Source organism: Silurus meridionalis, chromosome 4, assembly GCF_014805685.1.
Source record: "Silurus meridionalis isolate SWU-2019-XX chromosome 4, ASM1480568v1, whole genome shotgun sequence".
NCBI classification, from domain to species: Eukaryota; Metazoa; Chordata; class Actinopteri; order Siluriformes; family Siluridae; genus Silurus; species Silurus meridionalis.
Window position 1 is genome coordinate 14,290,056 of NC_060887.1, and position 23,102 is coordinate 14,313,157.

The 23,102-nt window shown below is 37.3% G+C and overlaps 1 protein-coding gene across 2 annotated transcripts; it reads right to left on the reverse strand.

Annotated features, from left to right (window-relative positions):
* Window positions 1-1,077: 1,077 nt before the first annotated feature.
* Window positions 1,078-21,870, reverse strand: LOC124384892 (A disintegrin and metalloproteinase with thrombospondin motifs 16). 2 transcript variants are annotated; one of them, XM_046847876.1, is made up of 23 exons: window positions 21,486-21,870; window positions 19,254-19,311; window positions 16,823-17,157; window positions 13,984-14,227; window positions 13,664-13,860; window positions 12,525-12,608; window positions 12,267-12,426; window positions 11,389-11,494; window positions 11,158-11,295; window positions 9,532-9,685; window positions 8,813-8,908; window positions 8,118-8,266; window positions 7,749-7,921; window positions 7,485-7,615; window positions 7,013-7,136; window positions 6,078-6,322; window positions 5,860-5,998; window positions 4,974-5,100; window positions 3,456-3,660; window positions 3,085-3,279; window positions 2,195-2,404; window positions 1,956-2,100; window positions 1,078-1,599 (listed from the first exon to the last, which is right to left on the reverse strand). In XM_046847876.1, the coding sequence occupies exons 1-23, from the start codon at window positions 21,561-21,563 to the stop codon at window positions 1,484-1,486; spliced, it is 3,609 nt and encodes a 1,202-aa protein (XP_046703832.1). In that variant the 5' UTR covers window positions 21,564-21,870; the 3' UTR covers window positions 1,078-1,483. The 2 variants fall into 2 exon arrangements, with proteins under 2 accessions (XP_046703832.1, XP_046703833.1); XM_046847877.1 differs by lacking the exons at window positions 19,254-19,311; window positions 21,486-21,870 and having other exon boundaries at window positions 13,984-14,223; window positions 16,823-16,949.
* Between the last annotated feature and the right edge of the window lie 1,232 nt (window positions 21,871-23,102).

Here is a 23,102-nt window from a genome sequence, read left to right on the forward strand (position 1 = left end):
AACTCTTCATCCTGTGCCGGTGTTTTTATTTTTATTTTTTATTATTATTTATTATTGCTACAAAAACAAACAAACATAAAAAAATCTTAAAACTGGCCTTGTGCGTCACACTGCAGCATATCACAGATAAAACCTACGGGGACAATTGTATGAAGTTTCTATTCTGTTTGGATCATGTGCCATGCAAAAAAAATAAAATAAATAAAGATTAAAAACACAACTGCAATTAAAATTACTAGACAGAATTTAAAGAGCAGAGACATCGCCCGCATAAGACTAAAAATAAAGATGTTTATTGTGAAGCTGCAATGACTGTATGAACAAATGTGGGTAAATCCATTCCAAATGAAAGTACTCATAAGCAGTATGCTTCTGTGTTTGGCATTTCTTTCTGTAGAAATTGATTCCAGGGTACAAACTTTATATCATGTACACAACCTTAAATGTTATATCAAGTGGAACAGATACTATTGGGAAATTAGGACATGTCATTTCATTTATTCCTTTTCACAATCAAAATTTATAATTTATGACAGTTTGAAAGGTTTGATATGTATGCACAAAAATATGCACCTGTGGATCGTATAGCCTCGAGAGAGATGCAGCTTCTGAAACCACTCACTTGGAAAATACTCTGTTAGCAAGTGTACATCAGATGTACATTCAAAATCAAACAAGTAAGTGAAAGTAGGGAATGAAGTTGGTAACTCAGATTTGAGACACCACTACAACATGGTACAGTATAAAGGATATAGGCGGCGGTTTCAGATACAGCCAGAGACAAACACACTGCCACACTGCCTCCTATTCCCTCCTCCTTGAGCCATAGATCTCTCCACACCTGTATGTCTTAAGGCTTATTCACATACAAGCCTAAAATTTGCACATTGTAAATCTGATCTGGTCAGTCAAGAGGCCTTGAGGTGATTTCTTAAAGACTGACCCAAATGCACAATAATGGTAAAACTGTATGATTATATTTTCGTACTATTGTCAGTGGGAAAAGTCTGACTAAAACACCACACTTTTTTATTTAACCTTTAACAAAAACAGAAATCATGCTATTTATTTCATACATTCTTTAAATTGACTTTAATTTTTAATACAAACAGTGTACATTATAAAAAACGATTCTTCAGTCAGTCCATGGCACAACATTCTCCTAAAACATTTTTTTTTCAAAAGCAGTCACATTTCTATTTTATGTGCAAATGCAAAATAAGTCATCACAACACACATTAGCAGAACAAACTCACAGCCATCTCTGGTAATGCGCGTTTCCTAAATGCTGCACCCTTTACATAAGGGACTGCAGAGATCTCAATCTCTCTCCTCAGTGTCCATCTTCAACACAAGTCCACACATTCCTGCATTTCTCTCTAATGTGAGCTGCTTCACACATTAAGACACACATGGTGGATGTGGATGTGTTTGTGTCTTGAATTCTAACATGCTAATCCATAATTCGATTTGCTGCTGCAGATCAGAAGTTGGTGTTTGAGCATGAGAGACAGCACTGTGTCCTGTACAGGTGATGATTACACACTCTGTGCTGCAGCACCAGATTACACCAACTATATGTGTCCTTACATTCCATGTCTGTAACACACACAATCACACACATAGTTTCAACCTCACACATGGTTTAAGATTGTGTAATATATCTGATAAATAAATACATAAACATATACAAAAAAGTGTCACAAAGGGACAGACAGGCAGACCAGACATATAATGTTAAATAGCAGATAACCAGGTAATAACACAGATGTATAAAACAAATCAACAGATAGCCATATGCAACAATAGAACAGATAGATAGATAGATAGATAGATAGATAGATAGATAGATAGATAGATAGATAGATAGATAGATAGATAGATAGATAGATAGATAGACATAAAAGGCAGTCAGATGGACAGACAGAGAGTGACAGAAAGATATATGTGTGTACCACTGTGCAGCTGAGGGCAGAAGTTGGTGTTGCAGATTTGAGACGTGGCCGGTTTCAGATGAAGGGAACAGGTGGACGAGGGGCGGCTGTGGAGGAGACACTGAACAGAGCGGTGCTGGACACCACCACCACATGACACTGTACACTACATACACACATACACAAAGAGTTTTATGTACAGTTAACCGTGTAACTTATGTACAGTTAACGTGTGTGTGTATATGTGTGTGTGTGTGTACCTGAGACCAGGTTGATGTATACCACTGTGGTGAGTGAGAGCGGTGTGTGTTGATGCAGTCAGGTTGGACACACACTCTCTGCAGCTCGGCTGATGGTTTGGGAATGTGTTGGCACTGCTTTTCCGTTAGCGTTCTGTGTTTTCCCATCATGTCCTTCTCTATACACTGCAGAGAACGAAGCTGTACACCTTCACCACATGTCACTGAACACTGCAGACACACACAAGCACGCATGCACGCACACGCACACACGCACACACACACACACACACACACACACACAGACACACACACACATCGACTAACATTAAAAAGCTGCACCTCTAATGTAAAGAATAAAATAATTATTGATTTGAATCACATTCTCATGGCTTTTATATGTTTTTATTATTCTACTGCTATTATCAGTGGTGCTGTCTGTCTCTCTCTGTCTGTCTGTGCATTAGTCTGTATAAGCCTGTTTTAAATGACTGCCTGTCTGTTCTATTTTCAGTCTTTCTAACTTTCAGTGCATTTGCCTGTCTGTCTTCATGTCTAGCAATGTCATTCTACATTATTATCTTGTTGGTCTTACCTTCTGTCTGTCTACATGTCTGGCAGATTGATTGTCTGTCATTAATTTGCTGCTTGTCCTAAATGTCTAATGTGTTACTGTCTTGTCACTCAGTCCAGTCCAGTCCAGTTTCATTTGTCGAATTTTCTTTCTGTATTTCAATGTCAATGTGCTTGTCTGCAACTTGGCTAGGTTTGTCTTTATTTCTCTCGATCTGTAACGGTCTGTCCACTTATCTATATGTGTCTCTCTGTCATGTTTATGTTAGTGTGCCAACTGTCTAATTACTTAACTACCAACCTCCCTGTATGCCTGTCTATTTGCCTATCTCTCAAACCTGTTGCCAATGAGTGAAGCTCCAGTGTGTGGTGTGTGTTCTTGGGCAGGGTTTCAGGACACAGTCCTCCAGGCTGTGTGGTTTGGGCTCGAGCACACACTCGCTGTCTGGGAGAACAAGGTCACGCGATCCCGGAGATTTGAGCACACACACAACTGCCCTCCTCTGCACACCATTACCACACTTGCGTGAACACTGACACACACACACACACACACACACACACACACACACACACACACACACATCATCATCATGAGTGAGGGTTGAGGTCACAAATTAGTCTTTCAGGCCATATATGACCTATGATCTGATGTATGTGAATGAAGAGTGCAATATTAAATTGTGTATGTGCATGTGTGTGTCCTCACCTGAGTCCAGGTGCCGACGTTCCATGCAGGTGGGCACGAGTGTGTGTTACACGTCTGTGTGCGTGCAGGTGGAGGCTGGACACACTGCTTATCACTCACCACCTTCACCCGAGTGTGACTGGCTGTCTGAACACACTGCACCTGCCGACTCTGTTCCCCTGAACCACATGTACGACTACACAAATGCCAGTCTCCTACACTCCATCTGCACCATTACACACACAAACAAAGTGCTTGAAATTATTATAAGCACGCAAAAAAGTCGTTTCATCTAATATATCCAATTTTAGATGTCTTTGTCTATCAAGCTGTTTGCCTGTAAATCCATTTGTCTCTCTGTCCGTTAATCTGTCTGTCTGTCAATTTGTCTGTCTCTCTATTTTTATAAGTCTACATGTCTTCATGTCTTCATGTCTCTCCATCTATATAGCTCTCTGTCTATTCATCAGCCGGTCTGTCCACATTTTTATCTCTTTATCTGTCTACCTGTCTGTCTCTTTATCCATTTATTAATTTGTTTGTCTGGTCATATGCCTGCCTCCCAGTCTATTTATCTATCCATCCATATACAGTAACATGTTTTTTTTTTATTAAAAGGAGACTGAGAGCACTAAAGAAAAACTTGTGACCTTTGACTGTACACAGTGTGTGTCCAGGATTTACACCTCAAACACTCGAGTACAGAAGGATCCGAGACGATCTATGCTCATGTGCCCTGTATGTGTGTGTGTGTGTGTATGTGTGTGTTGCACTGTAAGTTGAACTCATGCTGATGTCAGGTCTTAAATGTGATCATGTTCTTATTTCCATGATGTAATGTGTAAAAATAAAGGACCTGCTGAGACTTTGGTCGTGGAGAATATGTGTGTGTGTGTGTGTGTGTGTGTGTGTGAGAGAGAGAGAGAGAGAGAGAGAGAGAGAGAGAAATCCATTCTGGAAGCTGTTTATTCCCAGGTCACATATTATTTACCTGTGAAATTAAGACAAGCAAAGTTCTAAGGTGGGCACGATAGGCATAATTGTTTAAAAAGTGTACTAGAAAACAGGCATACGTCATATTTTGACAAATATAAAAGAAAATTTGAAGCCTAAGACATTACAATTTATTTAAATTGCTGTAAGTGACACAAATCTTAATTTTTTTTTTATCAGACATTGGCATAGAGCAAATACATGCTGTTTTACACTGTATATCCTATTTAGGGCTTTCATTTTGGTATTGAAAACACTTAATTTTAGGTAAAACACTTGTAAGAAATATAAAAATTTGGCTAAATATCTGAGAAAAATGAAACATATGAAAAGGCAAAAGGCATGAACCCAATTTTATTATGTGAATGTGGATAACCAATCAGAATTCTGTTTAAGTTTTAGCTCCACCCATATCTTGGCGATCATTTTAGTAAATTTTTAATGTCTTGAATTCTAAATTATTTTGCCTTTTATTTGAGCTGGTACTTGATTTTACAGTAGGTTTTTTAAATTTGATATTTTACAGGTGTATAACAATGGCATTACCTGGTTGGGCAGGGTTGGGTGTTACAGGAAACAGTGCCAGTTTTGGGTCTAGATTTGGAGCTACAATAGGATGTGTTCACTTGGACTCTCTGATCCTTATAACACGCTGCCTTCGTTTTCATCTCACCTAAATGACGGAAAAGGAGACGCTTTACAGTTCGAACATCATTACTTACTAATAAGCATACAAATTGCTGTATATTACTAATTATGCGCTTATTTATTAGTATATATTAATTATGAAAGCTAACGAAAGTTACGAAAGCTAAACAAGTGTCACAAAAACAGGTGAAGAAACCACATTCATGTTAACAAATCAGTGACAAGACAATCCCAAAACAAACCCCGAACAGTCATCTTGACATTTTATCATAGATTATGATGCTAGCACATAATCACAACAAAAGCAATAATGTGAAAATGCTCATATGAACCTGATCTGAATGAGACCTAGGCATAGTGATGATAAGTCAAGGTGAACAAGTAGAACTATGTTGTTTAATAATTGGCTAAAATGGCATTTTAATGCTTTTTTATTATTGAACGTTATTTTCTTATTTTAAGTTTTTCTTTGGTTGTCTGTGGTCTTTTCAAGCTTATATTTGAAGTTCACTATTCTGTAGGTACTAATCTTGCTCTAACTGCAAGGTACTGAGTAATTATAGGGTTAGGAAGGAGGGGACAACATCCCACCCTTCTGATTTCCACTGACGGGATGGGAATGGAGTAAAGTGTGCAGGAAATAACCCTATTTAAGGCACATCTAAAGACCATGGAGATCATTACTAGGTCATTGACTAAACAATACCTTAATAAAAGGTGACATTAAAATGCTTATAGACACTGTTACTAGAAAGGACACTTCTAAGTGTTTGTGTGCGTGTACCTCCGGCACAAGTAGCAGAGCACTCGGAGCGAATCACAGCCCATGTATATTTGTGTTTGGGCTTGGTTACCTTCTCTGCTTTGGCTTTAGTTAGTGTGTATTCCCACCGCACCCCTGGGTTCGAACCCTGAAGCAGGATCTGAAAACAGAACATACCAAAAATAAGTAAAATTTTTAGCAGCTAAAAACTAGCAAAAAAACAGAAACAAAGACCCTACCTCTACCACTAGAGTTTCACTGGTGGGCCCTGTTGAAGTCAGACTCTCAAGACCATTATAGGGCCGTTTGTAGTCAAACACTGACCCCGCAACAGAGTAATGTCCAGGCCAGTCCACTTTCCAATGACCATTTAGATAGTATTTCCTGTGCGTATTTCTCAGGGCAAGGAAAGATCTCGAGGAGTTTGACTCCACCACACGAATACTACGTGCACCTGGTGGGATAGTGACCACTCCGTAGTACTCTAACACACAGAGAGAAAAACAAAAGAAGCAAAGATAAGTGATCATATACTCATGAACCTGAACTATATAAGAGAGTTTAAGTTGCTTGTGCGTAATTCTGTTTGTTGTATTGACTTTACATTTGGTGTAAGACATTTTCTTTTGTATTGGTTTAAAATTTGTTTAATGCTGGTTGGTGTATTGGCTTTACATTTGGTGTATTAGTTTTACAATCGTTGAAATGCTGTTTGGTGTATTAGTTTTAAAATCGTTGAGATGCTGTGTGGTGTATTGGCTTACATTTGGTGTAATACTGGGTTGTGTATACTGGTTGGGTATTGCCTTTATGCAAACAATTGGTGGAATGCTATGTAGTATGCTGTGGTATATACAGTCAACCCCCGATAATTCACTGTTAGAAACCCGCGGCTCAGAAAATTTGCGGCTTCTCATTTGGAACCTAAGTAAATGCAAGTTAGGAATCCGCAGCTGGACTGAATGTCCAGTAACAGTAGGAATAACATTTTAAACTATGTATTTAGTCAAATACTGTACACTATTACGTTTATAAAGTGATTTAATGTCTAGATGAATTCACAAAGGTACTATAGGGGTTGTGGAGGTGCGTCCAATATTTGCGTATTTTCTGAAATGTTTTGTTTTGGGGGACCACTGTACTGTATTATTGCTGTTTGGTGAATTGGTCTTACGGTTGGAATAGTGTTGCTTGGTATATCGGCCTTTATAAAGTTTGCAGGTAGAATTTTTTCCATTGCAGACACCACACATATCCAGTACTGCTGTCGAACCCAGCTTTTGGTCACAACCCACTTTCTGTAGGGGACAATGTTACATTTTTAATCCAACATAACAAACAAACAGAAACACCACAGTTGCTATTGGAATAAAAAATAATAATGTTTCTTAGCAATTTCTTTTTACAGTTTTTCCACAGTTATACTATAATATATACAGTTATGCTAAACTAGTGTATATAGTTTGTTAAAAATACATGAGAACTACAGAATGATAAATGCTTAGCTAGCTAAAACACTGTTAAATAAAGTGTTATTAATTCGTCAGAAGTGTGTTTTTATACATCATCTGGTTATTGTCTATGCATTACAATATTAAATATCTCTATAGTTGACGCAAACACAACTTTTACTAAAAACACATTACCTCACATAGTCCGTCAATACACACATTGTTGCTGCCCACTGTACACCGTGTTCCATCACGGACTTTGTTGGAAAGTGCAAAGAAGAAGTCATAGCCCTCAGCATAGCAGTAGAGCTTGCACGCATCATAATCTTAAAAAGCACACATGATTCAATAGAAATACACATACAATTTTACTGAGTGTGTGTGTGTGTGTGTGTGTGTGTGTGTGTGTGTGTGTGTGTGTGTGTGTGTGTGCATGTGTGTGTGGACTCAAACACACACCTTTAAATTTCATGTAAGGCTTCCATCGGTAATAAAGGCCACGGAAGGGCTTTGTGTCAAACTCTGAACACTGAGTCGCTCTGAAGTCCATTGCACTCGAAGGACAGTCAAAAGTGTTACACAGTTTATAAATACGAGACACACCCTCACAAACATTCCCTCTATTCACATCCCTGCAGAGTAAAAGAGAGAAAAAGAAAGAGATGAACACATAGTGGATGAGTACAAAAGAGGGAAAGAGTAATTGCGTTATAAAAGAAGCCAAAATAATAGTCAAATACAATAGTTGTCAAATGTGTGTTTGTGTGTGTGTGTGTGTGTGTGTGTGTGTGTGTGTGTGTGTGTGTGTTTGTGTGTAAGAATACACACTCTTCGTGGTTGCACTGTCGCTCTCGGTACATCACACCACTCTCACACGTCCTGGAGCAACTTGACCAGTCAGTCCACTCCGACCAGTGACTATGAACAGGCTGGGGACCTTCATCACCCCTTTTCACACACTCTCCACGATGGCACCACTGAGAAAACACACCATACATAAGCACAAAATCTAAAATGTATCACATTTATTTTTTTCCCCAAATGTTAAATTATCATGCTCTAAATTTTATTTGAAGAGAGTGTAAGTAATAAATTATTTTTTTACTCTCAATGTCCCATTAATGTTCGTAGATTTAATGAACATGAACCATCTGCTGAGTCATTTGTTAGGAAGTGTAATTCCAGTATTTAAAACAGTTGTACCAATTTACAAACACGTATGAACTAAATGTGGATGTTCCAGTTTGTTGTGTTTTGATTCTACTGTACTGTGCCTTTAAGTTTTCCATGTACTGTATGTGATTTAATTGCTATGTTTAAATTAGCCAAGTTGTAATCCTTAGTCCTTAGCAGTCCTTAGCTAGCTTATGCCTAGAAGCAATTTTCTTTGGAGTCAATTTGAAGAGCTAGCATGCTGTGTCCCAGTTCTTTTAATGAAAGTGTGCTTATAGAAATTAAATCAAATGGCTGAGGTTTAAATAAAAAAACTAGCTGGACTCTTGTGGTGCAAATGTGATTTTCACCATCTCAGGGCCACAGCTGGAGCCCTCAGCTGCTGGCATGAATTTGGTCTCGCATTTTCGCCCGCTGCGATGACACCACAGAGCCTTACAGATGTCCTGAGACACACATGCAAACACAAAGGAGTGTAAAAACAGGAGATTTAAAGGGGGTCTTCTTTAAAACCAGATCTTTAATCATTTTATTAATATAATCATGTTTTTATTCTCTATTTAAAATGCATGGTGTATTCTGATTGACTGAGATAAGAAAGGACAATTACAATAGCATTTATTTACTAAATCGTTAAAGTTATTAGCTACTGTAACTTGTCTTGTTCTTCATATTTAGATCAGCCTAAAGACACATAAAAAACCCCAACAAAGTCATACATTTTTAATTATCATAATCCCAGGATGACTTGTGGCACTCCTCTAGTCATAACAATAATAAAATAAAAACAGATTGTAGTTGAAGTGCCTTCCACAGTCCTCATCCTCATCTTTATCTTAAGCCGATGTACAGACTTTCTCATTGGCAATGATCCAGTGTAAATTTAGCTTTATTTTCAGAAATCTGCACTTTTTGCACTTTTATCATACATCCCGGTGGGCCTTGTCTTATTTTAGTGCACTGTTTAGGGCAAAATCTTTGGGTTCATTGAGTTTATGAAGGCAGGATTTGCAACAGGGGGGCTCAAAATCAGTATGATCAGTATGAAGCAGACAGTATGCTTTCTTGCCTTTTTGAAGTTCAGTGTGCAGAGTTTGGCCTTTTCTCCGAATTGCCACTTGCACTGTGTGTCGGTGTCATACAGCTCACCGGGAAGCTTCTCTGGATATTTGTATTCCTCAATTGCCTTTGGTTCATCCGAAAGACACATAGCTTGTGAAGTGCTGAACACACACACACACACACACACACACACACACACACACACACACACACACAAACCATCAAGACTGGCCCTAATGAAATAGCTCACTAAACTCAGTCCTGTCTGTGAGGAACCTGATATTTCACACTTCACTGGTGTGTTAAATAATATCATCGTATCAGCATGGTGGCCATCTTGGCTCCATTTCAGTGTAACATCTCTGTAAATAGTGGCTTTAGAAAGATGACGCTACGTCTAGACACCGGAGACAGAATGAGTGTTCTCTGTTTAGCCTGAGGTATCTCTTTAGATCTTATAGTAATATGCTGTAATGTTTTATTTATAATTTCATCCTAAAATGTTAAATATATCAATTTTAAAATATATAGACGGTTTTGCTATCTATATAAACAAACTTAGGAAAACTGAAAATGCTTTATGTGTAGGTATTCATTATATATAGTCATGTGAAAAAGAAAGTATACCCTTTTTGCATTCTATTTTTTTATTTACATGACATACCCAAACAGATTAGGATGATTTCCCTTTAAATGTGGTTGCTCTCAAGGTTTCTTCCTTATGCCACCTCAGGGAATTTTTCTTTGACAATCGCACCTCTGGCTTTCTCATTAGGGATAAACTTATTGGCATTAAACTTATAGGCACTAGCTTATAAATTAAAAATGTATAATCCTGTAAAGCTGCTTTGGGACAATGTACATTGTGAAAGGCACAATACAAATAAAAGCAAGCTGAAATAAAGAAACCATGTGTAAAAAACTTAAATAACGTTTATTTGTATAGAACTTTTAACAATGGACATTGTCTCAAAGCAGCTTTACACAGATAATGCTGAAATAAAGAATGAAAAAGATTGAATAATATTGGTCTTGATAAGTATAAGTTTGTCCCTATTAAGGTAAAGTAAAAAACTCTCTGAGATGGCATAAGGAAGAAACCTTGAAAGTGCGTTAGTGCTGAAAATGCTGTAGTCCTGTAGTCAGTAAAGCGACTGCTAACATTAAGTAAAAACTAAATACACCTTATGATTCAATAGCTTGTAGAACCAGCTTTAGAAGCAATAACTTGTAAACTTATATTATATTTATGATTATATTTTATATCATATTATTTATATATTATTTTAGTCTCTCGCATATTGTTCAATCTTTAGTTCATTGAGATTTGTGGAGATTTGTAAATCACAGCTCACTTAAGGTCCACCCACAGCATTTCTGTCAAGATTAAGGCCTGGACTTTGAGGTATAACGGCCATTACAATACTTTGACTCTGTTCTTTTTCAGCAATTCTACAGTATTGTAGATTGTCCTGTTGCATAACCCAATGTCAGCCAAGCTTTAGCTGCTGGATAAATTGCCTCATATTAGACTCTATATCACTTATGTATGTAGTGGAATTCATGGCCAACTCATGAAATATACCACTCATAAAATTGTAAAATAAAAAACGGTTTTGAAAAAAATCCACACCTGAGAAACCGTGTGAGATACTGGCGGCTGCAGGATGACCAGGAGAAAAGTCCATTGTCTCCTGCGAGTGTAGGGGACATGATATTCCCAATGGACTTTTTACACACATTTCCATCACCATCATGGACCATTCCAAAACTGGGAGCATCAAATAAAAAAAAAATTACACATTGTAAAATAATTAATAAATTGCGTTGAATTAATAACTAAATGAAGATATTTTTTTTTTACTTGTGTCCGGACTCATGAGCGATGGTGAAGGCAAGTCCAAGTCCAGTGTCCTCATTAATGGTGCAGCTCCGGTATTTACTGCACATCCCACTAATTGGAGCAAAACCTGGTGGAGATCAGGATCGATTTCATTAAAACAATATTTGACTGGTTACATGTTGTAGACCATCCCTGAGGCAGGTCAGTCCGCATTATCGCTTACTTTTCAGCTTCAAAGTACTGACAGTGAATTTGAATGAAAAGACTACCATAAAAGTCATTACGTATTTGTAACTTTCTCTGCTCATACTGTGTTTTTTTGCTGGAATAATGATCACAGTTTCACGAGCATTAAATGTGTGATTTTTCGCTAGAAGCTAAATGAAGCGTGACACTAGTCTTTAATCTTCTCTTCTTTGACCTGGCAATGGCGTGAGATCTTCACTAGCTCTCTCCTCTCATGCACTACAGACTTTAAAGAGGTTTTAATCACAGCCCACGGCCCCAATCACCCCGTTCCAAGGTATCTTTGAACCATTGCCTGATGGCTAAAGAGCACAGCTAAAAGGATAGGAGGATAACACAAGACAATTAAAAACAACAGAGATGCTGATTGTATGTATATAAATAAGCAAAGACATAAAGAAAAGTTGTAATCAACAATTAGTGAAGGATAGAATAAAGAATAATAAAAAAGAAACAAGAAAATTGGAAAAGAACCAAAGATAAAGAAAGAAAAAAGAAAGAAAGAGAAATAAATAAACAAAAAACAATGAAGAAAAGTTTGTCTGATTGTATGCGTGTGTGATTCTTTTTTGGTAAGTTTGGTGAATGACTTTTTTTTTTTGTTTGTGAGTTTGTGTTTATGTGATTGCCTGTTAGTGTTTGCGTGTTTGTACCCAGAGTGTCACATGGCTCATTCTTCCATGAGCATATGTCCAATCCTGTGAGCAGGATGGCGTGATCATGGCGGCGACCTTCACGACCAGCCAGAGCTGACTGCCACTGACAAAAACTGCTGAGAGTGTGATCAGCGTGATGACTAATCACCAACCCCTCCTGAACACGGGTGAAAGAATAAAAGAGAGAGAGAAGGAGATAAAGAGTTCAAGTGAAAGAAAAATAGTTTAAATAAAAATTTGAAATGTTTTTCTTACCTGTTCTCCGCTCAGCAGGATCAGACCCACAATCACTACATTAATGTTTCCTCCTATCGTTCTGTCCTTAAACAGGGTGGAGACCTGCACCCCAAAGAGAAAAAAAGAGTAAGGAAAGATCAGGCTAGCAATAGACAGATGAAACACAAAAGATGGAAAAGACTGAAAAAAAGGAAAATTGACAGTGAGAGTATAAGACTGTACATGAATAAAAAAAGAAAATGAAATGTGCTTTTTACTTGTCACATGTACTTTACAACACAGTGAAATAATTTTTCGCATATCCCAGCAATGTAAGCCAGATGGGGTCAGAGCGCAGGTCAGCCATTTTAAAGTGCCCCTGGAGCCTTGCTCAAGGGCCCAAAGAGTGGCGATACTTCGGCTCGAACCACCGACCTTCTGGTCAGTATCCCAGTGCGCTAAACACTTAGCTACCATAGGAACGAATAAAATGTGAACTGAGTAACTGGCCATCAGATTGATGAATGGATGGATGGATGGATGGATAGATGGATGGATACAAGGATGGATGGATGGATGGATACAAAGATGTTGGATGGATGGGCTAGTTTCGAGTGAGATAAATTAGACCAAGGGAGAGAAAGAGACAATATCAGCAACTTTGATGATGAAGATGTGTGTAGCAAATACAGAATGTAAGCAATGGAAATATACAGTACATGGGTGGGTAGCAGAACAATATGTAGTGGTAAAATTCAGGAACGTATTAATAGAAAAAACAAACAGAAACATGACGGATGGTGATGAATAGTGAGAAAATTGGGATTGTAACTAGATACTAGGTATACTAGACAAACAGTTTCAGCATGTTGTGAATGGTAATGTTTTATGTGGTGATAAAAAAAAAAAATGAAAGCAGGAAAAGCAAACTTGGAAAGATGAATAGGTGAATGGATAAGTTGAATGAATAGATAAAATCGGTGGATAGATTGATGAATGAACAAATTTATGGGTGGCTAGATGGATGGATTGATCGATTGATGGATAAAATGTATGAATGAAAATGAAAAAAATGAAGGAATGAACTGAAGAGTAGATGGATGGATATAAGGGATGAGGGATATGTAGATGAATAGGTTGATGGCTGGATGGGTGAATAGGTGGAGAGACGGAATCACCATGTTGAGGATGGTGAGAACGAATGTGGTGATGTTCTCTCGTCCATGATTCTCCATCATCTTCTGATCCACGACCACCAATGTCTCTACATTGAGTCTGGGATTAGTGTTTGGCCTCACGGCTCGTCTTCCTCTAAATGTTGATTTATACTCGTCAGGAAAAACGTAAAGATCTTCAGCAGGAGGCTGTGGCATATCTAAGAGACAGGAAAAACTGAATCAGAAACAATAAAATATGCACACCAGCCATCCAATCAGAACCAAGCATTTCTCTTTACCATACAGATCAACATCACATGCTAAATAATGTTCTTACATACATTTTTTCTTTTTTCCGCAGTAATGTTGTTTCTGATGTACTCCATGTGTATAGTCATCGTCACTGTGACTATGACGCCGATGACGGTGTTTGGCCCTGCCCGAGTGTTCCAGCATGTGTGTGTGTATCCTGTAGAGGATGTGTGGATGGTGTTCAGGTGCTGTGGTGTAGTTTTCATTCTTTAACTGGTGAAGGAGGAGCGGCTTCACGAAGTAATCAACCTCCTGGGTTCGAATCAAACCTGACTACACACACACACACACACACACACACACACACACACACACACACAGCATTTTCAGTTAAAAAAATTCAAAATATATTTTTATTATTAATATTCAATCATTAAATCATTTTAAATTGTTAGCATTAGCTAATACAATTTACAGCATAATGACCTGTGTGTGTGTGTGTGTGTGTGTGTGTGTGTGTGTGTGTGTGTGTGTGTACATATCCATCATCAGATTACACAGACTGGTGTAAATAGTAGTTGTAAATACAGCTCTGGATGCTACACACACACAGCACGTCTCAGTGCTGCCCCACATGCAGCTTCTGGCACAGGCCGCTCCAAACAAACTTCTCATGCTACTTTCTCTCAAGTTACCCCCACACACTGCTACGGTAATGCCTAATATGCGTAAGAACAAAACCGCATAACTCGTCTCAGGTTGAATATCAGTTCATTGTGTGTGTTAAACACCATTGTGATGCTAATTCAGTGATTATTGACAATGTTTCTGTTTTCACAGAATTAACTCAGTGAATATTAGCAATATCCGCTTACTCGGACTGTGCTTTCCTTATTATTATTATTATTATTATTATTATTATTATTATTATTCCTAAAATAAAAAATAAATTAAGGGTGAGAATGTCATCACATCACATTTCATTTCATATCGCTCGACTTTTAGTCTGTCTGTTAGTCTCTTCATCCCTCTGTGAATGTGTGTGTCTTTGTCCTATGCTCTTTTATTTTCCTACTGTAATTGTCTGGTGTCCTCTCAGACCTTTATGTGCTTTCTTCACACTCAAAGCCAATACCCTGTGTATTTTTTTGTTTTTGGCAGTGACAAGTTTTTACTATTTCTCTCATGTGACACAAAACCATGTGACATTGAAGACAGGTTGGCTGAAATGCAGAAACTTCACAGGGGGCTTTTGAGTGTAAAGTGGATCCACAATGACAATCCCAATTAACATTCCAGTGAAGCCGTTTGCTAGTCGGGAGGTGTTTTATTGTGCACACTCTCTCACACACACACACACACACACACACACACACACACACACACACACACACACACACACACACACTCACTGGCTATTCTAAAGTTTTGACACTAGAACTAAAGAATTTATACTTTAGGTCTACAGATTTATAATAGAGCGTTTATACCAAAAAATCTCAGTCATCAAGGTAGCTGATTAGCTTATTGTTAGCCAAACACAAACATGGAGACATCCATATAGTTTCCCTCACCTTTTTAAATGTATGGATGTAATAAACAAAGAGGTTCAAGGTTCTGCCTTTTCTGACCAATCAAATGTAAGCTTAGGCTGAGACACTAAGGTGACAACTCCTTCAGTGCAACTGACAGGTTGAGAAGCAAATGCAGCACCTGTTTTTCTAAAAACAAATAGATTTATACTGCATATAAATTGTCTGTTATGTGATTTTAAGGTATGCCTACATTCATTCAGCATGATTTAGCTGCAGAAATTAAACAACTGTACTTTTATTTACTTTCCACTGACATCAGCGTGAACGCAAAATGAAGCAGCTACAGCAGATAACAAGAAAATGTGTTGGAAATTAATGAATGAATGTTCAAATCTTCACGTGGCTGTGTCATAAACCACACACTACTATTTCATTATAAGAACCTGTGGTTAGCTCACACTGTAGCTACATCAGTGCATGCAGAGAGGAATTACTCAAGTCATGGTTTTAGAAGACCGTTTGGCAATATATGCCATATATTTTTTTCCCTGCTAAATTTTATGAAGTCAGTTTGTAATGACAAATGATGACTTCCTTTTTTAACTGTCCAGGTTTTTATGCTATCTTAGAAAAAAGGAACGCTAGCAAGGTAAAACGCTTGTTTTGACAATTACATTATAATTATTATGACAACAATAATAATACGTGTAACAGATCCATGTGACAGGAAAATGCTAAACTGCAACCTTAAAACGGTATTCTTGAAGATTAAAAGAATTCAATGACTGACATCATGATAAACTCTTTGCTGTGTAAAAAATGATAAATTTCCATGCTGAGGACTAAGAAAAAAGAATGTCAGGGAAAGTCAGTGTCTTTTGGGACTCACAGAAGATTCTCTGTCCTCCAGTAAATACTCGCTGACCCTAAATTTGTGTGGTTAATAGGAATTTGAGGAAAAAGTCATGAGAAATGCAATGGCACATTTTTGTCACTCTCTTAGTCCATTAATAGTTTCTTTTCTTTTTCTTTTTGTATGTTGCTTTACATCTCTTCATACAAAGAAATAGAGACTGATAGTACACAATGTATAAATTAACCACTATGTGCTGTTTCAATAAACAAAACAACATTTTCATGGCGACAGTAAACATATTTCATCACCACCACATGCCAAAGTGCTTATTGTTCCTTTATATCGTAGCAATCTGTCTATAATCATCTTTTCTTGTAATCGTATTTATTACAGGCTGACACGTTTATCTGTTTGTAGCTACAATTAATATTGTGCAACCAGCAGATGTCGTTCCCTCATCAGCATCAATAGCCAAAAAATAAAATGCCGTGCAAAAAGCTAATTATTTACAAACATATATATTTATATATAACTCACCATCCCAGTGCACGTAGACAATGCTACTGTTGAGTTCAACTTTGACCTCAGTGACCCCTGGTAGAAGCAGAAGTCCTCTCCAGGGAATGTCTCCAGCTTCTCTGTGCCATTTTTTCCTAGAGTTTGGATGGTAAATCCTGGAGCGACAAGACCAACAGAGGGATGCAGCTCCATGTGAAAGTTTTGTCCGAGACCATGGAGCCGGAAATACGCAGTGGAGGTAATGTCTATCCCATGGTCCTCCAGTGAGCGCCTCCTACGATGATGATGAGCAACGGCATGGGAAACGTATCGCCCATGACTGTCCACCTCATATGGGGCCACAATCTCATACTCTGTAAACAGAATGGACATCATGTCAAAGATTTACTTTAAAGATAAATCAAGTGTTTATGTGGTGAAATATGAACAGAATCTACTTACGTGAGACTCCAATCTCACTCTATTCTTTATTTTATAAGGACACTTAAGAAGTCTGTTCAGAGGGAGTGCACTAAACCCTAAAAATATTAAGATGGTGGTCCCGGAATATAGATGGGTGGGGCCTCCTTCCTGTCTCCGCTGTCAATCAAAGAGACACGGGTGCCTTTCATCTCACATATACACAACAGTTATGAGTTTCATGTTTCACTACTTCGTTCCCAAATCAGTCAGAGCGTGAGTGAGAGGAAAATGCTTTAGGAAAGTTAACACTTTTCTGTCCTCTGCATGCTTTTAGCAGCACAGCCACCTTACACCAATAGGAGTGAACATCCTACCGGTGTTTGTGTCTGGGTCTGTGTGTGTGAGTACTGATTGAAGAGCAATACTTACAAGTTTTTCTTGAAGGACAAACTTACTTATAAAGAACATATTTATTTTTTATCACCACATTATCTGTGTAAAGCTGTTTTGAGACAATGTTCATTGTTTAAAGCGCTATACAAATAAAATTAATTGAATTAAATTGAATACATAGGACTGGATGGACAGATTCGAAGATTATGAATATGTGTTTATTAAGAGAAAAGAAAGAAGAATGTGTGGGAAAAGAAGGAGTGAGGAGATGAATAGATGGTAAGAGGAATAGGTTGATCCATGATCCAATCAATACATTATGTGTGACTACGCTTTGGCATTGAATTCCTAATTTTGCACAGTTTGTACACTTGCACTAAGTCAGGAATTTTGTAGGCTCATGTGTATGATTAACCAATTATACCAAGCAGGTAAGAGCATATGTAGGATGAAACACAGTCATTAACCAAATCAGAAACAGCTGTTTAGGAGGCTTAAAACTGGCTAAAGAACAAACAAATTCTGCTACTAAGGTGAGTTTGTGGAAAACAGTATTAAGTCACAGGCCATACACCATGGCAAGACTGAGTACAACAACAAGTCACAAGGTATATATACTGCATCAGCATGGTCTCTTCCAGGCAAAGAGTTCAATGCAGACTGTTTTTTTCATATGTGCTGTTAAAGCTACTGTATTTTAAAATAAACCCCATAATCAACAGGCAATGTTGAGGACAGTAGGTGCAGTTGTTGGCCAAGGAAACTTAATGTAGTGGATTAAAGACACATCACGCTTACTTCCCCCTCAACATCAGTAGATGTCCAGCAGTGCCAGCAAAGACCTGGCAGAAACCAGTGGGACCCAGGTACACTCATTTACTGTTTGAAGAAGTCTGGCTAGAAGTGGTCTACATAGAAGAATTGCAGCCAAAAATCCAAACCAAGTGGAAACAAGGCTAAATGACTTAACTTTGCACGAAAACATAGGAACTGTGGTGCATACAAATGGCAGCACGTGCTCTGGACTGATGAGCAAAAATATGGATATTTTAAAATAGGCAAGCTCGGGACAATAATGAGTGTCTGCAGGCAACAGAGAAACATGGGGATGCATTTCTGCAAATGGAGTTGGAGATTTGTTCAGGATTAATGGTGTCGCCAATGCTGAGAAATACAAAATATTGATTTAATTTGGATTTTACTTCTATTAATTTACTTTCCAGTTTTGTTAATTGAGAAAAATAAACTATTAACACTTCTATTTTTCAAAGCATTCTTACTTTACTTTGATTTTTTCACAAGTTCCTACAATTATTTCACAGTACTTTACATCTTGAAAAAATGGAAACTTGCACCAAGTAGCACAACTACAATATTTCACACAGTTTATCTGTTTAACCTGTTTTTTATGTCAGATTTACACTATGAACATGTGTTTTCGGCAGACATTCCACATAAACACGGTTTTCAAAGGAATAAAGGAAAACTAGCTGCTGAAATTAGCTATGACTAAACAGATGGAGTTTAACCATAATTTAAAACACTACAGTTTTACTTTTTACAAAGTTGTCTGTAATTTTCTGAACTTTCTGAAAATTAAAAACAAACTACAATAGTTGTCGCTCAGAAACTCACAATTCCAAAAAGTTCTCACCTGCATTTGAAGGTAACTGGAGAGATTCCAGCAGTGACCGAGATCTGGATTCAGTGCTCTTAAAAAAATACATATATAAAACATTCAGGGTTGGATAAAAATGTACACTTTGTTGTTAATTACAGAACAACACATTATAATCCATTAATTGTTGCATTCAATATACAAGAAACAATTTCGCTACTAAGCACCATAGATCCGGTCACTTTTGCTGAATGACCTCTCTCAGATGCCTTAAAACCTGGCAGTAGAACTCACTATTGTTGGTGTGGCTCCTGGGGGGGAATATTCTTGATGCACAATGCCACAAGTTTAAAAAAAAACGAAGAGCATGCACTTGGTTGAGCTGCGGACCTGCCTTGCCTTTTTCAGTCATGAAGATGATGGACTCTTCCACTGTGAAGACTGTTGCTTTGTCTCAGGGTCATCACCGCTAATAATCCTTGACATTAAGGACGGGTCATCCACTGGACACTGACGGATTCCTTGGAAGACTTTGACGTGATGTTTCTTCTGCTCTTGGGTCAGCAGCCTTGGAACAAACTTGGCAGTAACACATCGCGTGTTCAAGTCACACATGCAATTTGCCTGGACTGTGACACACCAAGAATGGCAGCAGTTGGATTGTTCTCCGACAATCATCATGTACAAGTTGCCGAATGGTTTTGACATTTTCAGGGGTTGCTCTCTCGTCGTCTTCCAGTGATGTTCTTCCGCTCTTGAAGTGCGCATGCGACTTAAAACACCTCAAAAGACTCAATGCAGCGTCATCGTAAATGTACCAAATCATGTCAAAAGTCCTGATGATAATTCCAAATTTTTATTTGTCAGTCTATAAGGCCTTCTTCTAGTCTTCAGTAGTCCACTGGTGATGCTTCATGCCTCAGGCAAGCCAATTTTCCTTATTTTTCTATCTTAACATTGGCTTTTTTACTGCCACTCAACCTGTCAAACATACAGCGTTTTTCTCTTCACACTGAGACTTGCTTACTTTAACCAGTATTAAGCTGTGCTTAAAGATGTTATCCAGTGAGTTGCCTATCATATAAACTGTTGACTTTTAATAACTAATTTCTCTTAAGGAAAGACCTAAATTTATAATTGTCTGTCTTCCCATGTTAATTGCTGTTTTCATGTAATTATGAGAGCAGTATAATATCAGTAATAGCAGTATACTTCCTACAGTACAATACTGTCCAAATATTGCTTAAATGGGTGGAGAAATGCAGTCTGTGCCAACACACTTTTTATAGAGTCAAAGGGTTCGAGACACCTGTAAAAAATGTTAGCATCATCTTTAAAGGCTTAATTTAGTTTCATTGCTGCTGTAAGTTGTCAATTTATTCTTTCTTTCCTGAAAAAGATTTTGAACTCTGAAATGTTTTAAATGTTTTATAAAACACTTACCTTTCTACTATTACCACACACTGTATATATATATATATATATATATATATATATATATATATATATATATATATATATATATATATATATATATATATACACACACACACACACACACAAAATGTTATATTATATTTATTATATTATATTGACAGCATGCATTTCTGTTTTTACATTTTATCAAAATTAAATAAATATAAAAATTGCATCCTTTCTTTACTCAGATATAGAAAAATTTAATTTAAATCACTACACATTTGTTTTACTGATGCGCCAAGTCTCAAATCAAGCACATAAACTGTCATTATGCACACATCCAGCAATTAAAACCGTCCATGTGGAAACATAGCAAACGTTCCGACTTGGTGTGCTGATGATTTACCTCATTTAAAACACCATAATTACTTTAAAACATTTACAAGGATATTTTGTCTTCATGCCCGTATGGTTTCACAAATATTGTTCATGCCCATGTTGATTAAAAACTTTCTATTTATTTTGGGTACATTTAGAACAGATAAAAATGTGCGATTAAGTTGCGATTGATCGTGATTAAATATAAAAAAAAAATATTAACCAAAAATGTGTAATGAATGTCAAAATGTTGAATATTTGATTTCAGAATATCTTTTAAACACATACTTAATGCTACAAAAATCTAAATTATGATGCCATTATGTGCTACATTTAATGTAACACAACAGGTTTAATTTGCTGTCTATTTTGAAAGTCCATGTGGAAAAATATAAATACAAACAAACAAATAAATAAATACCAAAATGCATGATTAATTGATTCTTTAACGTTTACTTTTTTTTTGCTTACCTGTATACATGGCAAATTGAGAATAAACACAAACAGCACGTGCCTTCCAGTCCAGCTCCTTCCATTATTTATAGCCATTTCCTCTAAGGATTAAACTAAAACTAGTCAATGCAGAGAGAGTTGATTTATGATCCGCTTTACTCCCTGAACGCACCGGGAACAGGACCACCGGCACCACTCCGGGCTCAGAAGTCCGCTGCAGGATATTTCCGGTCTTGCATGATCACCGGTTCAGAGTTACTGCAAGTGCCTCAAATCGCAAAATTCACGTGGATGCCATAAAACTACGTTTTGGTGCAAAGCTCGTGACGCATCCCGGAGCGCGAGCCTGCTTCAGAGTTTCCCCGGTACTGATCCCATTCTTTCTTTCTTTCTCTCTCTCTCTCTCTCTCTCTCTCTCTCTCTCTCTCTCTCTCTCAGTTTGTCTTTCTCTCTCTTTCTCTGTCTGCCTGTCTCTCTCGCTTTCATTATCTGTCTGTCTCTCTCTCTCTCTCTCTCTCTCTCTCTCTTGCTCTCTATGGTGGGGGCACCCACAATAAACTCATCCTAAATTAGAATAAGTTTCCCTAATAACAAAATGTGCAACATCAGCGTTTTGAGTGTGTGTGTGTTTAATTCAGGTTCAGTTTATGTTAGACTATAGGGCTCTAACGTTACATTTGCATTCCACACGTGGTTTTCTTACACTATTCGTGGTTGCTTTAAACTCACCTATTTTATTTCTAAAACATGATACATGAATTTTCATAACAATATGTCACGTAATTGAAATGTTTGTATGCATACAAATGTGTGCATACACGCTTTCTGAACACTATTATTTTCTATAATCTACAGGTGTGATTTCTCTTTTACATTAAACAAAGAAATACACTGTAAATTTAATCAAATACACTGTGGATTAGTATTATTGTGACAGAAAATCACAAAAATAATTAATCAAGTATCATTAAGATAAATGATACATGTAGTTGAAAAAGTCTTTGTGAAAGTCATTTCTGAAAATTAATAAATTATGTAAAACAATCACATTTGAAAATAAATAAACAGGTTATGTATACAAGTCACAAAAAAAAAATTATGAAAAAATCATAGAAGAAAAAAAATGTGTAAAAAGATTTAATTGTGAGTGTGTTGTATGAATTCACTTTAGGTTGACAGATCGGAGCTACCGTGTTTGGGGCCACACTTGATGTTTCACTGAGGATATTATAGTAGGCTGTAATGTAAATATTTATGATCCCATTTGCTGTATGTTTCAGCAACAAGTAGCTGTGACTAATCTTCAGCTGCCTGTGAGAGTGTAGAATTTATCCTTCAGTGTTACACTGGGATTTAAATATTAGCCATGCTGAGTATAAAAAAAGGTGTCTTTTTTGGGGGGTTTAATGTAAACATTAAACTCTGGCTCTGTTCCCAGGGCTACCATTTCCAACATTTAACAATGGCCACCATGTATAAAATTGTAGCTGTGTAGATTGCAGTCTAAAAACCAGTTTAATATTTAGCATACAGATCACATTATGTTATACACATTGTTTAATCATTACAAAAATTGCTCAAATCATTATATAGTAGGTTTACTGGTGGCACTACTGGTGGGGCTGAGTTTTGTGT

Excerpts from the sequence above, each read along its gene's own strand:
- LOC124384892 (XM_046847876.1), bottom strand. The coding sequence starts at position 21,563 with ATGGCTATAAATAATGGAAGGAGCTGGACTGGAAGGCACGTGCTGTTT. Across the intron at positions 12,609-13,663 it reads TTCTCACCATCCTCAACATG|GTCTCCACCCTGTTTAAGGA; the intron begins GTGATTCCGTCT and ends TTTGGGGTGCAG. Across the intron at positions 5,101-5,859 it reads CTCTGCTACTTGTGCCGGAG|GTGAGATGAAAACGAAGGCA; the intron begins GTACACGCACAC and ends TCCGTCATTTAG.